Consider the following 16,358-nt stretch of genomic DNA (forward strand, 5'->3'; position numbering starts at 1 on the left):
GTGGAGATTCCTTAAAAAACTGGAAATAGAACTGCCTTATGATCCAGCAATCCCACTGCTGGGCATACACACTGAGGAAACCAGAAGGGAAAGAGACACGTGTACCCCAATGTTCATCGCAGCACTGTTTATAATAGCCAGGACATGGAAGCAACCTAGATGTCCATCAGCAGATGAATGGATAAGAAAGCAGTGGTACATATACACAATGGAGTATTACTCAGCCATTAAAAAGAATACATTTGAATCAGTTCTGATGAGGTGGATGAAACTGGAGCCTATTATACAGAGTGAAGTAAGCCAGAAGGAAAAACATAAATACAGTATACTGACGCATATATATGGAATTTAGAAAGATGGTAACGATAACCCTGTATACGAGACAGCAAAGGAGACACTGATGTATAGAACAGTCTTATGGACTCTGTGGGAGAGGGAGAGGGTGGGAAGATTTGGGAGAATGGCATTGAAACATGTGAAATGTCATGTATGAAACGAGATGCCAGTCCAGGTTCAGTGCACGATGCTGGATGCTTGGGGCTGGTGCGCTGGGACGGCCCAGGGGGATGGTATGGGGAGGGGGGAGGGAGGAGGGTTCAGGATGGGGAGCGCGTGTATACCTGAAATTAAAAAAAAAAAAAAAAGAAAGTGTTGAGAGCCATGGAGGACAGTAAAACTTGGGAGAAAGTATAAGGAAGGTAGAAAGGGGATTAACTCCCTAACAGGACACTCAATGAGGTGTTCATGTTATTTTACAGTGAATCAGGCCTGGTGAAAAGTGCTTTACAAGATAACGCTCACCTCAGCCTGAATCATTCCATCTTCTAGATGAGGAAAAAGAGGCTCAGAGGTGATGTTCCATGAATGATGAGTGACACAGGCTGGTTGCCATCCACGTGTTCATCCTCCCAAAACTATAGGGGTTTCCCAGACCAGAGTCACATTCAGGAAAGCAGGAGGTGGAGGACTAAATCCCTATGCTGACACGTACCTGTTATTCTAGGAAAGAGGAAATTCTGACTCTTGGGAGAGACTGTCTGGACACTGAGGCCCAGGGATGCGGCTCTGTCAGGGGGAACCACGTGGCCACCTGGGATAAGGGAGCCATCAGGTTTCTATTCATTTCTTAGCCTGGCCAATTCCTGGCTAAAAGACCACTAGAGGTTGGGTGGGAAAACATGGGATGTATTCCTTTGTCTTACTTAACACAAATGTAGACAGTCCTTGCTATGTGTCCAGGTCTTCCCTAAGAGCTATACAAATAGGAACTGATTGTAATTTATATAATACACTACCAGGCCAGTGCTGCTATTGTCCCAGTCACAGATGAGGAAACCGAGGCCAAGACAGTTTCACGTGTTTCCCTGGCCACGCTGCCATGGGAATTCCAATCCTAGTGGCAGCAAAACGAACATTATGAGTTGCTACCACATCTCAGGGTCTGTGCGCTGTACCTTCAGTGCATTCATTAACCTTAGTTCCAATTGTGGACTCATCTGGAGAAGTTACATGGCTAACACATGGAGTCTCATCATTTCAGAACAAGGTATGAATCACTGAGTCATTGAGCCAAGACTTGCATAGGTCCTTCTTGCTGTAGGCCCTTTATGAAATGATTTTCCTGGTTTTTCTCAGGAAACAGGTGCTGGGATGGGCACCATTTCATGAATGAAGGCACAGAGGCTCAGGGACATGAACTGATTTGTCAACAAGGCATGTCCAGAAACGATGAGTGGCCGAGTGCAGATGTGAGCCCAGGTATGGCTGTGGCTGGCCTCTGTGACATTGATCCACACAACTACACAATGTGGCTTCGGAAGGTACCAAGTCCAGGCATGATGACAACATAAATCATAGTTGATGATTATTGCAATAGGGATCAGAACTGTCCATCTGCAGTCAGTGAACATCATGCTGTGTTCTAAGCCTTTTCATACATTAATTTATTAGCCTTGGCAACAGCCATGTGAAGTAGATAACATATTACCCTATTTTACCAATGAGGTAACTAAGGCACAGAGAGGTTAAGTCACTTGCCCAGAGTCAGAGCTCATGAATGGCAGAGCTGGGATTGGGCACCAGGCAGCATGGCTGCAAAACCCAGGGTCCTGAATGCTATCCAAGAAAGAAACAGCTCAGAGCCTGGCATGAGGCCAGCAGCTTTGGAGAAAGTAGGCCATAGAGATGAAGGACTGTGAGTGGGAGGATTCACTCCTGGGAAAATAGGGGCCAGTGCGAGTGGCTAATATGGTGACTGCCAGAGCTCATGGGCATTTCATGAACTAGTAAAAAAGTGGAGGCAAGAAATCCAGGGGCCTCAGAGTTAGAACTTGGATAACCAAATCCTGCCTCAAATTCACTGCAGGAGAAATAACCACCCACCTAAGAGTACCACGAGTGACCCAGAGAGAAGCCCTAGTGATAAGACCTCAAGGCCAAGGCAGATCACTGTTCCATTCAGTTCTTGGTTTCAGTCTTTCCCGGGCCCAGCTAGACATTTGGCCCTTGGTTTCTGGAATATACTGCACTGTACCCTATTCCCTTCTACTAGTAATAAATCCTGCCTTTGTTTTGAATCATTTTGAAGGGGACTTGATTCTAGCCCCACCAGTCCGTGGTAGAGACACAGGGAGACCAGGCAGGATGTGAGAGCCAAACAGGTCAGGAACTATAGGGAGGAGGGAGGGCAAACCCGGCTGGAGCATGAGGCAGAGTGGAGGAGGCTGCGGGTTCCCTCAGGAGGTGTGGAGGAGGACCTACCCAGTCAAAGCAGGTCCTCCAACTCTACAGCATCACCTCCTGCTATGGGGTCCTTGGGGCTAGGTCTTCTAGGCCAGGAACTTGAAATGAAGGACATGGCCATATCCTCAAAGGTCACTGATCCCTAGAAAGTCAAAGAGAGGCAGGGATGTCACCCTTGTGGCTAACAGAATGAGGCTAGAGTATGTCACTCAATCACTGGAACAATCTAGAAGGACCCTAGCTCTGAATCCCACGGGGGTGTGTACCTCCTAGGGGCCTGGCTCCGTGCTGAGCACTTTCTGTGCAACATCCAACTGATGACATGTCCCCAGCACTGGTGCCAGACTCCTAAGTCTGAACACAGCTTCTTCAACCTGACCCTTGCCAGCTGTGAGGCCTTGGGGACATCGCTTCATTTCTCTGAGCAGTGATTTCTGCATCAATACCCTAATTGTTCCCACTGCCAGGTTGCTGTGAGTGTGAAAGAGACAATGGTTATCAAGTGAACCCTGGGATGCCCAGCACAAGTCTGCTGGTGCTTGGTGTGTGTTTCGTACTTGGATTACCCATGAGGCCAACACTGTCAGCATGTCAATGTCACAGTCAGTGTGCTGAGGCTCAGGGACAGTCAACCAGAAGTCAAACAGAGTCAGGTATCAAATAAGCAGTGATCTGAACTCAGACAGGTCTCTCTGGTTCAGAGCCAGTGTGTGTAACCCCCATCCTCTGCCAGCACCAAAGGGTGGGATGAATATCCAGGACACCATCTCACAAACCACCTTCAGAGACACATCTGAGAGCAGATGGAGGGAGCAGTTAAACTCCATTCAGCAATCTGCACAGGCTCTCTTCTGCCTCCTCAAACAATACATATCCCTGCCTTTCCCCATGTGGTACTCTCTGCCTGGAAGGCCCCCTATACCATCCTCACTCCTAGGCCCAAACCTGGCCTGCAAAGTTGACTTTAAGTGTTGCCCTGAGGCCTCCCCAGCCCACAATGTGTATTATCATGGTTAGAGTGGAGGCTCTGTTGACTTACATATGATTTTGAATTTCTGCCAATGAAGAGCTGTGTGACCTTCAACAGGTAACTTTTCTAAGACTCAAAGTTTCTGTTCTGTAAAGTAAGGATGATAAGAAAAACTAATCCTAAGGAGATGAGAGTTAAGCAAGGAAGTCATTGTACCTTGGTGCATAATACGCTCACTTCAGTCACTCAGTCATGTCCGACTCTTTGCGACCCCATGGACTGCAGCACGACAGGCTTCCTGTCCATCACCAACTGAGTCCATTGAGTCGCTGATGCCATCCAACCATCTCATCCTCTATCATCCCCTTCTCCTCCTGCTTTCAATCTTTCCCAGAGTCAGGATCTTTTTAAAGGAGCCAGTTCTTCATATCAGATGACCAAAGTATTGGAATTTCAGCTTCAACATCAGTCCTTCCAATGAATATTCAGGACTGATTTCCTTTACAATGGACTGCTTGGGATCTTCTTGCTTCCAAGGGACTCTCAAGAGTCTTCTCCAACACCACAATTTAAAAGCATCAATTCTTCGGCGCTCAGCTTTCTTCACAGTCCAACTCTCACATCCATACATGACCACAGGAAAAACCATAGCCTTGACTAGACGGACCTTTGTTGGCAAAGTAATGTCTCTGCTTTTGAATATGCTATCTAGGTTGGTCATAACTTTCCTTCCAAGGAGTAAGCGTCTTTTAATTTCATGGCTGCAGTCACCATCTTCAGTGATTTTGGAGTCCCAGAAAATAAAGTCTGACACTGTTTCCACTGTTTCCCCATCTATTTCCCATGAAGTGATGGGACCGGATGCCATGATCTTCGTTTTCTGAATGTTGAGCTTTAAGCCAACTTTTTCACTCTCCACTTTCACTTTCATCAAGAGGCTTTTCAGTTCCTCCTCACTTTCTGCCATAAGGGTGGTGTCATCCGCATATCTGAGGTTATCGTCAATAATACTGTATTATATACTTCAAAATCACTAAGGCCATGCTTTATATAACTCCATTTATATAAAATGTCAAGAACAGGCAAATACATGTACACAGAAAGGAGATTAATTGCTGCTTAGGTCTGGAGGTTGAAGAGAAAAGAGGAGTGACTGTAAATGGGCACAGGATTTCTTTTGGGGATAATGAAAATGTTCTAAAATTGATCGTGATGATTGTCACACAACTCTGTGGATATAGTAAAAACAGTTGGATTGTATAGTTTAAAAGGATGAATTGTATGGTACATGAATTGCATTTCAATAAAGCTGCTAAAAAATCAAAGGGAGAAGATTAGATATGTTTTTCCTACATTTTAAATTTGTTATTTCTATAATTCTAAAAATAAGTCATTTAAGAGGAGTTGATTAAAAAGGTTCATTTTCTGGAAACATTACGCATCTGCAATAAATAATATTTCAGCAGTTGACTGCTTCCACTTTCAAGCAAAATAAATATACTTGGTGACCAAAAAGAGAGAAAAATATTAGTAGTTTTTCACTAGGTTCTCTAGTCTGCATCTAGACATACAATCAAAATTAATATTAATGAAAGAAAATCCCTTCAAATAACCGAGACATACATATTAAGAAATGTAAAAATGTTTCTGCCTTTTGATTATTAATCTCATTTCTGGGAATTAATCTCAACAAGACAAGAAAAATAAGCATGATGCTCAGTTGTTAAGTTGTGTCAGACTCTTTGCAACCTCATGGACTGTAGGCCACCAGGCTCCTCTGTCTATGGGATCTGCCAGGCAAGAATACTGAAGTGGGTTCCCATTCCTCCTCTGGGGAATCTTCCCAACCCAGGGATTGAATCCCTGTCTCCTGAACCTACTGCATTTACAGGCAGATTCTTTACCCCTGTTCCACCTGAGAAGCCCAAGAAAAAATAATAGGCATAAAAATATTTATAACAGTACTTACTATAACAGAAACTTCTCAATCAGTGCTACATAAGAGTGTCTGCTACTGCTCAACTAAGTCTCCAAACACACTGTTTAGTCGAATTGATTTCATACCAAGATGTTCTCAATGAAGGAACACACCATTGACTTACATTCTCGAGCAAGCTGCTTAAATTCTGAGTAATACTGCTCTAAATAACCGAAGTGTCCAACAGAAGGACATAATTGGCAAACTGTGATATAACTCAAAGAAATACTGTACAAGCATAAAACAGACTAACAACTAATAATAATTCAGCTCTTACTATGTGTCAAGCACTGTACGAAGTGTTTTATATATATATTACCATTTTTATCCTGGTAAACTTAGGTTTTATTATCTCCTTTTGTTTTGCAGATAAAGGTCAGAAAGGTTAGAGGGTTGATGAAGGCCTACCAGAAGGTAGGAAGTGAAATAAGGATTCAAACTCAGGCATATATGACTCCAAATCTCGATTACTATATTACAGTGCCTCCATAAAACTGAATATAAAATATGACTTTCAACTATGTAAACATATGAATAAAAATTTAAAGTAAAGTAAATGGAAATAAACTTTAGGATGGTGAGACAGTAAATTTTTTAAAACATCTTTTCATTACTTTCAAGTATTCTAATAGTGTAAAAGTAAATTCAAAATTATAAGTGGACATTTATAAAATGACATCGAAGGTAAACATTTTATAAAGCATTTATGTACCAATTTTTGTTCAATTTTATAAAAGAATTTATTGTATGTAAGACATTCCTCTTACAAGATATATTTAAGAGTGGTTCTATAACTTGAGTATGCATTAGAATCCTTTGGAGGGCTTGTGAAAACACAGATTTCCCACTCTAAGAGTTTCTGATTCAGTTGGCTTTGGGTGGGGCCTGAAAGTTTGCATTTCTAACAGGTTCCCAGAGGATGGGATTAATTTCTGGGTTGTCTCTGGCCAGTCATTCTGACTCAGAGTCCTTCCCAGTAGTGCATACATTGCTCAGCCAAGATGGATGCCAGCGAGAAGGATTCTAGGAGGTGGTTGGACACATGCTGTCACCTTTCCCAAACTCTTCCAACTGGTGGTGGTTTATTAGTTCCGTGTTCCTTACCAGGACCTCCTGTTGTAAAACAACTCATGTAAACAGTTACTATGGTGCCTGGCCAGGGTGGGCAGTTTCAGTCAATGTGTTTCCCCTAACAGAAAGGAAGTGGGAAGATGGTGGCCAGTTGTAGAGTCCAGCCACGAAGAGCAGAGGGAGAGAGATGAGATGGCACTGGAGGCAGAGCCTGAAACAAACAAAAAAAAAACCCAAGGAAGAGCCTGAAGCTTTGGGAGCCATTTTATCTCACTGTTCGCCTCAGTTCATTTAAAAATTTTATTTTAGAGAGGCAATTTTAGGGAGACTCCTAATAATCTTGGGAAGCCCCAAAATACCAAATGAAATAAGCATTCCACTCAGGTCTGGAAATTTTTGAGCTATTGTAATTAAATCTGGCTTTATGGAAATTAAGCTTGAGAATTTCAAAAGTTCCCCATTGGCCATTGGTATTCTAAATTGCCTTTGGGCAAGTCAGTCCATTTAGTTAGAAGACACATGAGCAAGGACCATTGCTTTTAAACATAAAATCAGCTGGAATCCTGTTGGGGGGAGCACCCTCAAAATATTTAGATAACTGGGATCTCAATTATTAGTGGTTTTTCCCTAGAGTTTAAAAAATGATTTTAAACAGCTCAAACATTTTACTATTCAAACAGCTCAATTCAAACTGCTTGCAAGTTAATCACAATCAATTCTAAGGAAACAGCTTGGTCCTGGGGAAGTCAGGTGAAATGCTTCTTAAAGCCAGTTTCCAGCTGAAAAACCTGGTACATGAAGCCAAAAAAGGTCCGTCTAGTCAAAACTATGGTTTTTCCAGTAGTCATGTATGGATGTGAGAGTTGGACCATAAAGAAGGCAGAGCACTGAAGAATTGATGTTTTTGAAGTGTGGTGTTGGAGAAGACTCTTGAGAGTCCCTTGGACTGCAAGGAGATCCAACCAGTCCATCCTAAAGGAAACCAGTCCTGAATATTCAGTGGAAGGACTGATGCTGAAGCTGAAACTCCAATACTTTGGCCACCTGATGCAAAGAACTGAATCAATAGAAAAGACCCTGATGCTGGGAAAGATTGAAGGAGTGAGGAGAAGGGGATGACAGAGGATAAGGTGGTTGGATGGCATCACCAACTCGATGGACATGAGTTTGAGTAAGCTCCGGGAGTTGAGGACAGACAGGGAAGCCTGGCGTGTTGTGGTCCGTGGGGTCACAAAGATTCAGACATGACTGAGCTACTGAACTGAACTGAACCCAGAGGATGATGATGCTGCTAGCCCAAGAACTACAATGTGAAAACTGGAGCTAGTAAAAATTAACATCATCCTAAATCTAAATACCATCATTATAATCAATCAAAAAATAAACTTGATGTATTTTCTTGGATTATTTTAATGTGCTATATAGGTTCTTGACAAAACACAGGCCAATGAAATTTATGTCACAGTTCATTCTCTTGAAGAATAGAACAGTCAGTTTTTTGATCCAATTACTTCTTTCAGTCAAGAGTAACAAACTTTACAAGGAGGTCAAAGAGTTATACTCTAAGTATCTATACTGATAATATCAACTATCTGGGTATTTCTAACCCAAATTGACTGAATTATTCTGAATTGAAACTATTTAAGAGTCTTAGACATAAGTCTTGCTAAGTAAACTAATGTATTTATTTTTTTAAAACATCTTTACAGAATTTGTTACAACATTGATTCTGGTTTATGCTTTGGTTTTTTGGTCTCAAGCCATGTGGGATCTCAGCTCCACAAACAAGGGTTGAACCCTCATCCATTGCACTGGAAGAAGTCTTAACCACTGGACCTCCAGGGAAGTCCCTAAACTAACCAATTTAGAATGAAGAAAGTCATAAATGCTAAAAAGAAACCATTCATACAGCAGGCAGTATTAAGGTAAGAAATATCCACAACTCAGCTGACAATTACCTTCCAATATTAAGAATAAAGAAGTGCTATTTCAATTTCTCTAGAATGATCTGACCCCAATCAAGTAATCTAATATCATTTTTGCCCACATACATGCAGAGTATGTCATGAAACATACCTATATTTCTGACCATGATTCCTTTAAGTTCATCCACTTGGGCTTGAGTCTCCATCACTTTATCTAGGCCCTTATTCTCAGAGTGATGCTTCTATAAAAAAAATATGATTTAACTTATGATACCCAGATATTATTCACAATACGAAAACAAAGAGAAGAGGAATGACACTGAGGAAAGCTACAACATAGGTACAAAAGAGATGTCACTTCATTCAAAAATTGTTACCAGACCTAGGGAAAAAATATACAAAAGCATAAAATTTGCTACCATATGAAATATAAGTGTTATAAAAATATCACCTTATTTCAAATGAAATAAAGCTAAGTATATCAAATACACATCTGAGATTCCTGGGCAGAAGTAGGGTGTTATATAATCTGTGTTCAGACAAGGAAGAAAGGAGAAAAGACTGTAGTTGAGGCAGAAGTAACAGGTTAGGGAAAAGGTACTCTTAATCTTTTCTTATTTCTTGGGTGTGATGAGGTAGGGACTGGCCTAGCTTCTGGGCATCTATTTTTGTATCTGTTGGGATAAGAGTATGCATGCTATTTTCACTGGCTTATTATAGGATCTAAAAATGTAAGACACTGATGAGAGTATATATTTTGAAGTTATTATCTATAGCAAATAATCGTGGACTTAAAACACAATATTCCAGTCACTTCACTGTGCTAAGTGCTTCAAATACGGGATATTATTTAAACCATGCAAAAACTCTATGAAGATACCATTATTTTTATTTCCATTTATAGACAAGATTCTGGCACAGATTTGTTTAGAGGTTCACACACATATCTGGAGCTAAAGATAAACTGGCTAAATTGAAAGTTTTACTGCCAGCTGAACCAAATACCTTTTTTCCCCTTATGATGTGAACTCTTAGGATTTACTCTCAATGACATTCATGTATAACATAAAGCACTGTTAATTATATTTATCATGTTGTCCACTATATCCCTAGTATTTATTTATCTTATAACTGGAAGTTTGTACTTTGTGACCACTTTTATCCAATCATCCCTCACCACAACCCTAGCTCTCTGATCTCTTTTTCTATGAGTCTGTTTTGAGATTATGAGTTTGTTATGAGAGTTTGTTAGTTTCTGTTGCACAACACATTGCTGTTCAGTCACTAAGTCGTGTCTGACCCTTTGAGATCCCATGGACTGCAGCACGCCAGGTTCCCCCCTCCTTCACTATCTCCAAGAGTTTATTCAAACTCATGTCCATTGAGTAGGTGTTGCTATCCAATGATCTCATCCTCTGTCGCCCCTTCTCCTTTGCCTTCAGTCTAACCCAGCATCAGGGTCTTCCGTTGCGTTGCCTGTTTGCATCAGGTATCCAAAGTACTGGAGCTTCAGCTTCAGCTTCAGCATCAGTCCTTCCAATGAACATTCAGGGTTGATATCCTTTAGGACTGACGTGTTTGATCTCCTTGCTGTCCAAGGGACTCTCAAGTCTTCTCAGCACCTAAGCATCAGTTCTTCGGCACTCAACTGTCTTTATGCTGTACTTAGTCGCTCAGTCATGTCTGATTCTTTGAGACCCCATGGACTACAGCCTGCCAGACTCCTCTGTCCATAGTGACTCTCCAGGCAAGAATACTGGAGTGGGTTGCCATGCCTTCCTACAGGGGCTCTTCCCAAACCAGGGATCGAACCCAGGTCTCCCGCATTGCAGGCAGATTGTTTACTGTCTGAGCCACCAGGGAAGCCCCAATTTTCTTTCTGGTCCAACTCTAACATCTGTACATGACTAGTGGGAAAACCATAGCTTTGACTAGATGGATTGTGTCAGAAAAGTGATATCTCTGCTTTTTAATACACTGTTTAGGTTTGTCATAGCTTTTCTTCCATGGAGCAAGCATCTTTTAATTTCATGGCTGGAGTCACTGTCTGTAGTGATTTTGGAGCCCAAGAAAATAAAATTTGTTACTGATTCCACTTTCCCCCATCTATTTCGCATGAAATGACAGGACTAGATGTCATGATCTTTATTTTTTGAATGCTGAGTTTTAAGCCAGCTTTTTCACTCTCCTCTTTCACTTTCATCAAGAGGCTCTTTAGTTCTTCTTCGCTTCCTGCCATTAGGGTGGTATCATCTGCTATATCCGAGGTTTTTGATATTTCTCCCAGCAATCTTGCTTCCATCTTGTGATTCATCTAGCCCAGCATTTCACATGATGTAGTCTTCATGTAAGTAAAATAATCAGAGTGACAATATACAGCCTTGACATACTCCCTTCCCAGTTTGGAACCAGTTCATTGCTCCATGTCTGGTTCTAACTGTTGCTTCTTGACCTGCATACAGATTTCTTAGGAGACAGTTAAGGTGGTTTGGTATTCCCATCTCTTTAAGAATTTTCCAGTTTCTTGTGATCCACACAGGCAAAGGCTTTTAGCACAGTCAATGATGCAGATTTTTTTCTGAAATTCTTTTACTTTTTCTATGATACAACAGATGTTGGCAATTTGATCTCTGGTTCCTCTGTATTTTCTAAATTCAGCTTGTACATATGGAAGCTCTTGGTTCATGTATTATTGAAGCCTAGTTTGAAGGTTTTTGAGCATTACCTCGCTAGCATGTGAAATGAGTGCAACTGTGCGACAGTTTAAACATTCTTTGCGATTGGAATGAAAACTGATGTTTTCCAGTCCTATGGCCACTGCTGAATTTTCTAAATGTGCTGGCATATTGAGTGCAGAACTTTAACAGCACCATCTTTTAGGATTTGAAATAGCTCAGCTGGAATTCCACCACCTCCACTAGCTTTGTTCATAGTGATGTTTCCTAAGGCCCACTTGACTTCACATTACAGGATATCTGGCTCTAGGTGAGTGATCACAACATCGTGGTTATCCAGGTCATTAAGACCTTTTTTTGTACAGTTCTTCTGTGTATTATTGAAACCTCTTAATATCCTCTGCTTCCGTTAGATCCATACCATTTGTCCTTTACTGTGCCCATCTTTGCATGTAATGTTCCCTTGGTGGCTCTAGTTTTCTTGAAGAGATCTCTAGTCTTTCCTGTTCTATTGTTTTCTTCTATTTCTTTGCATTGTTCACTTAAGAAGCCTTTCTTACCTTTCCTTGGTATTCTTTGGAACTCAGTATTTCTATACATTTCAAAATGATCACAAACAGTAAGCTTAGTTATCATATGTCAAAATCTAAAGACATTATATAGTTACAACTATATACTCACAATGGCATATTTCATACCTGTGACTCTTTTACATTGCAACTTGAATTGTGTAACTCAGACTCCTTCACCTATTTCTGTCCTACCCCCAACATTTTCCCTCTGGCAATCATATATTTCTTCTCTGTATCTGTATCTCTGTTAGTGTTTTATTATGCTTCTTTTTTTGATTCTACATATAAGTGAAATCATACAGTATCTACGTCTTTCTCTGACTTTTTTTCACTTAGCAAGACATCCTCTAGATCCATCAATGTTGCTGCAAGTGACAAGATTTCCTTCTTTTTTATGGCTGAGTAATACTCGTGTGTGTGTGTGTGTGTGTATACATATCACATCTTCTTTATCCATTTATCTATTGATGCACATTTAGGTTGTTTCCATATCTTGGCTATTGTAAATAATGCTTCAATGAACATAGGGGTGCATGTGCCTTTTCTAATTAGTGTTTCTGTTTTCTTCAGATAAATACCCAAGAGCAGAATTGCTGATAATACGGTAGTTCTATTTTTAATTTTTGGAGGAATCTCCATATTGTTTTCCATAGTGGCCGCACCAATTTACACTCCCATCAACAGTATAGCAGGGTTCCTTTTTCTCTACATCCTCACCAACACTTGTTAACTTCTTGCCTTTTGGACAACAGCCATTCTGACAAGTGTGAGGTAATATCTCTCATTGTGGTTTTGATTTGCTTTTCCTTGACAAATAGTGATATTGTGTATCTTTTTTCATGTGCCTGTTGGCCATCTGTCTGTCTTCTTTGGAAAGATGGCTATTCAGCTCTTGTGTCCACTTTATAGTTGAGTTTTTTTTAATATAAATTTATTTATTTTAATTGGAGGCTAATTACTTTACAATATTGTATTGGTTTTGCCATACATCAACATGAATCCACCACAGGTGTACACATGTTCCCCATGCTGAACACCCCTCCCACCTCCCTCCCCATACCATCCCTCTGGGTCATCCCAGTGCACCAGCCCCAAGCATCCTGTATCATGCATTGAGCCTGGTCTGGCGATTCATCTCACATATGATATTATATATGTTTCAATGCCATTCTCCCAAATCATCCCACCCTCGCCCTCTCTCACACAGTCCAAAAGACTGTTCTATACATCTGTGTCTCTTTTGCTATCTCACATTCAGGGTTATCGTTACTATCTTTCTAAATTCCATACATATGCGTTAGTATACTGTATTGATGTTTTTCTTTCTGGCTTACTTCACTCTGTATAATAGGCTCTAGTTTCATCCACCTCATTAGAACTGATTCAGATGTATTCTTTTTAATGGCTGAGTAATACTCCATTGTGGTTTGTTTTTTAGATGTCCAAGTTTTATCAGTTCTTTGCACATTGTAGGTATTATCCCCTTATCAGATATATTGTTTGCAAATATCTTCTCCCTTTCAGTAGGCAGCCTTTTCATTTTATTGGTAATTTCCTTCACTGAGGAAGGAAATTTGTATTGGTTTGATGTACTTTTCAGTTTGATGTACTCCCATTTGTTTATTTTTACTTTGTTTCCCTTGCCAGAGACATATCCAAAAAAACTATCAATACCAACGTCAAAGAGCATACTATGTTTTCTTCTAGAAGTTTTATGGTTTCAAGTCTTATATTTAAACCTTTAATCCATTTTTAATTTGTGTCCACGGTGTGAGAAAGTAGTCCAGTTTGATTCTTTTGCATGTAGCTGTCCAGATTTCCCAACACCATTTAGTGGAAAGGGAAAAAGATAGCTTTTTTCCCCACTGTATATTCTTGCCTCCTTTGTCATAGATTAATTGACCATATAAGCATGGGTTTTATTTCTGGGCTCTCTATTCTGTTCTATGGGCTTCCCAGGTGGCTCAGTGGTAAAGAATCCACCTGCCAATGCAGGGGATACAAGAGACACAGGTTCAATCTCTGGGTTGAGAAGATCCCCCAGATAAGGAAACAGCAACCCACTCCAGCATTCCTGCCTGGAAAATCCCATGGACAAAGGAGCCTGGTACAGTCCATGGGGTCACAAAGAGTTGGACAAGGCTGAGCATGCATGCATTTCATTCCACAGATATATGTGTCTGTTTTTGTTTTTTTGTTTTTTTGACAGTACTGTACTGTTTTCACTATTGCAGCTTTGTAGTATAGCTTGAAATGAGGGAGTGTAATACATCAAGTTTTTTTCTTCTTTCTCAAGATAGTTCTGGCCATTCTGCCATCTTTTATGTCTCCACACAAATTTTAGAATTATTTGTTCTAGTTCTGTTAAAAAAAAATCATTATTGCTAGTTTGATAGGGATGGCATTGCCTCTGTATAATGCATAGCATAGTCTTTATTTTCAGTATAATCATTTTTAACAATATAAATTCTTCAAATCCATGAACACAGTATATCTTTCCAACTTCTTCAATATCTTCAATATCTTTCATTAGGTTCTTAAAGTTTTCAGAGTACAGGTCTTTTACCTCTTTAGTTAAATGCATTCTTAAGTATTTTATTATTTTTGATGTGATGGTTAAGTGGGATTGTTTTCTTAATTTCTTTTCCTGATAGTCTGTTTTTAGTATATAGAAAGGCAATAGGTTTCTGTATAATTTTGTATCCTGCAATTGTACTGTATTATTTCTAACAATTGCTTTTTTGGTGGTATCTTTAGGATTTTCTATAGATAGTATGATGGTTATCTACAGAGAGAGACAATTTTGCTTCTTATTTTTAAATTTGGATTCCTTGCATTTCTTTTTTGTATCTGATTACTGTAGCTAGGGGTTCCAAAACTATGTTGAATAAAAGTGGCAAGAGTGGCATCTTTGTCTTATTCCTAATTTTAGAGGGAATACTTTCAGTTTTTCACTACTTAGTATGATGTTAGATGTAGGCCTGTCATATATACCCTTTATTATGATGGGGTATGTTCCCACTTTGTTAAGAGGTTTTATCATAAATGGATTTGAATACTGTTAAAAGCTTTTTCTGTACCTATTGAGATAATCATGATTTTTATTCTTCAATTTGTTATCATGGTGTATCACATTGATTTCCAGATACTGAACCATCCTTGCATCTTTGCAATAAATCCCACTTGATCATGTGTATAATCCTTTCAATGTATTGTTGAATTCAGTTTGTTAAATTGTGATTTCTAAATCTATGTTCATTAGCTATAATGGTCTGTAATTTTCTTCATTTGTGGTATCTTTGTCTGGTTTTTGTGTCAGGGTGACGACCTACAGAATGAGTTTGGATGTGTTCCTTTTGCTGCAATTTTTGGAAGAGTTTTCTAAATGTTTGGTAGAATTCACCTGTGAAGCCATCTGGTCCTAGACTTTTGTTTGTTCGAAGTTTTAAAACTTCAATTTTCAATGTCATTACTGGTAATTGTTCTGTTCATGTTTTCTATTTCTTCTTGGTTCAGTCTTGGGAGACTGTGCATTTCTAGGAATTTCCCTGTTTCTCTTAGTTTGTCCTTTTTATTGGCATATAGTTGTTCATAGTAGTCTATTATGAACTTTGTATTTCTGTGTTATCTGTTTAATTTTTCCTTTTTTCTTATTTTATTGATCTGAACCCTATTTTTTTCTTGATGAGTCTGGATAAAAGCGATCGGCTTTATCTTATCAAAGAACTAGCTCTTAGTTTCATTGATCTTTTCTATTATTTCCTTATCTCTGATTCATTTATTTTTGCTCTCATTTTTATGATTTCTTTCTTTTTACTAATTTGGGGTTTTGTTTTTTCTTCTCCTGGGTCCTTTCAGTGTAATGTTTGTTTGATATTTTCCTTGTTTCCTGAGGTAAAATTCTATTACTATAAACATCCCTCTTAGAACTGCTCTTGCTGGATCCCATAGAGTTTGAATCACTGTGTTTTCATTTTCATTTGTCTTCAAGTATTCTTTTTCTCCAAGTATTTTTTTATTTCCTCTTTGGTTTCTTCAGTAATCCATTGTTGTTTAGTAGCATATTGTTTAGCCTTCAAGTGTTTGTGTTTTTTGCATTTTTTTCCCTTATAGTTGATTTCTAGCCTCATAACATTGTGGTCAGAAAAAACGCTTGACATGAATTCAATTTTTCTTAAATTTACTGAGGCTTGTTTTATGCCCAGCATGTGATCTGTCCTGGAGAATGTGCTAAGTGCACTTGGAAAAAATGTGTATTCTGATGCTTTTGGACAGAATGTTCTATATATGTCAATTAAGCCCAATTAGGTGTAATGTGTTGTTTAAGACCACTGTTTCCTCACTGATTTTCTGTCTGGATGATCTGTCCATTGAGGTAAGTGTAGTGTTAAACTCTCCTACTATTACTGTGTTGCTATCAATTTC

At 39.5% G+C, this 16,358-nt stretch overlaps 1 protein-coding gene across 1 annotated transcript in view; it reads right to left on the minus strand.

The window, feature by feature from the left end:
• Positions 1 to 2,121: 2,121 nt before the first annotated feature.
• The window catches only part of VAMP7 (vesicle associated membrane protein 7), a gene marked incomplete at its 3' end in the record, with an annotated part of 44,777 nt that continues 30,540 nt past the window's right edge, over positions 2,122 to 16,358 (minus strand). The window contains 4 exon segments of the mRNA NM_001076302.1: positions 2,122 to 2,148; positions 3,502 to 3,515; positions 7,432 to 7,440; positions 8,830 to 8,928. Coding sequence (NP_001069770.1) covers positions 7,432 to 7,440; positions 8,830 to 8,928 — 108 coding nt within the window.

Source organism: Bos taurus, chromosome X (genome assembly GCF_002263795.3).
Source record: "Bos taurus isolate L1 Dominette 01449 registration number 42190680 breed Hereford chromosome X, ARS-UCD2.0, whole genome shotgun sequence".
Lineage (NCBI taxonomy): Eukaryota > Metazoa > Chordata > Mammalia > Artiodactyla > Bovidae > Bos > Bos taurus.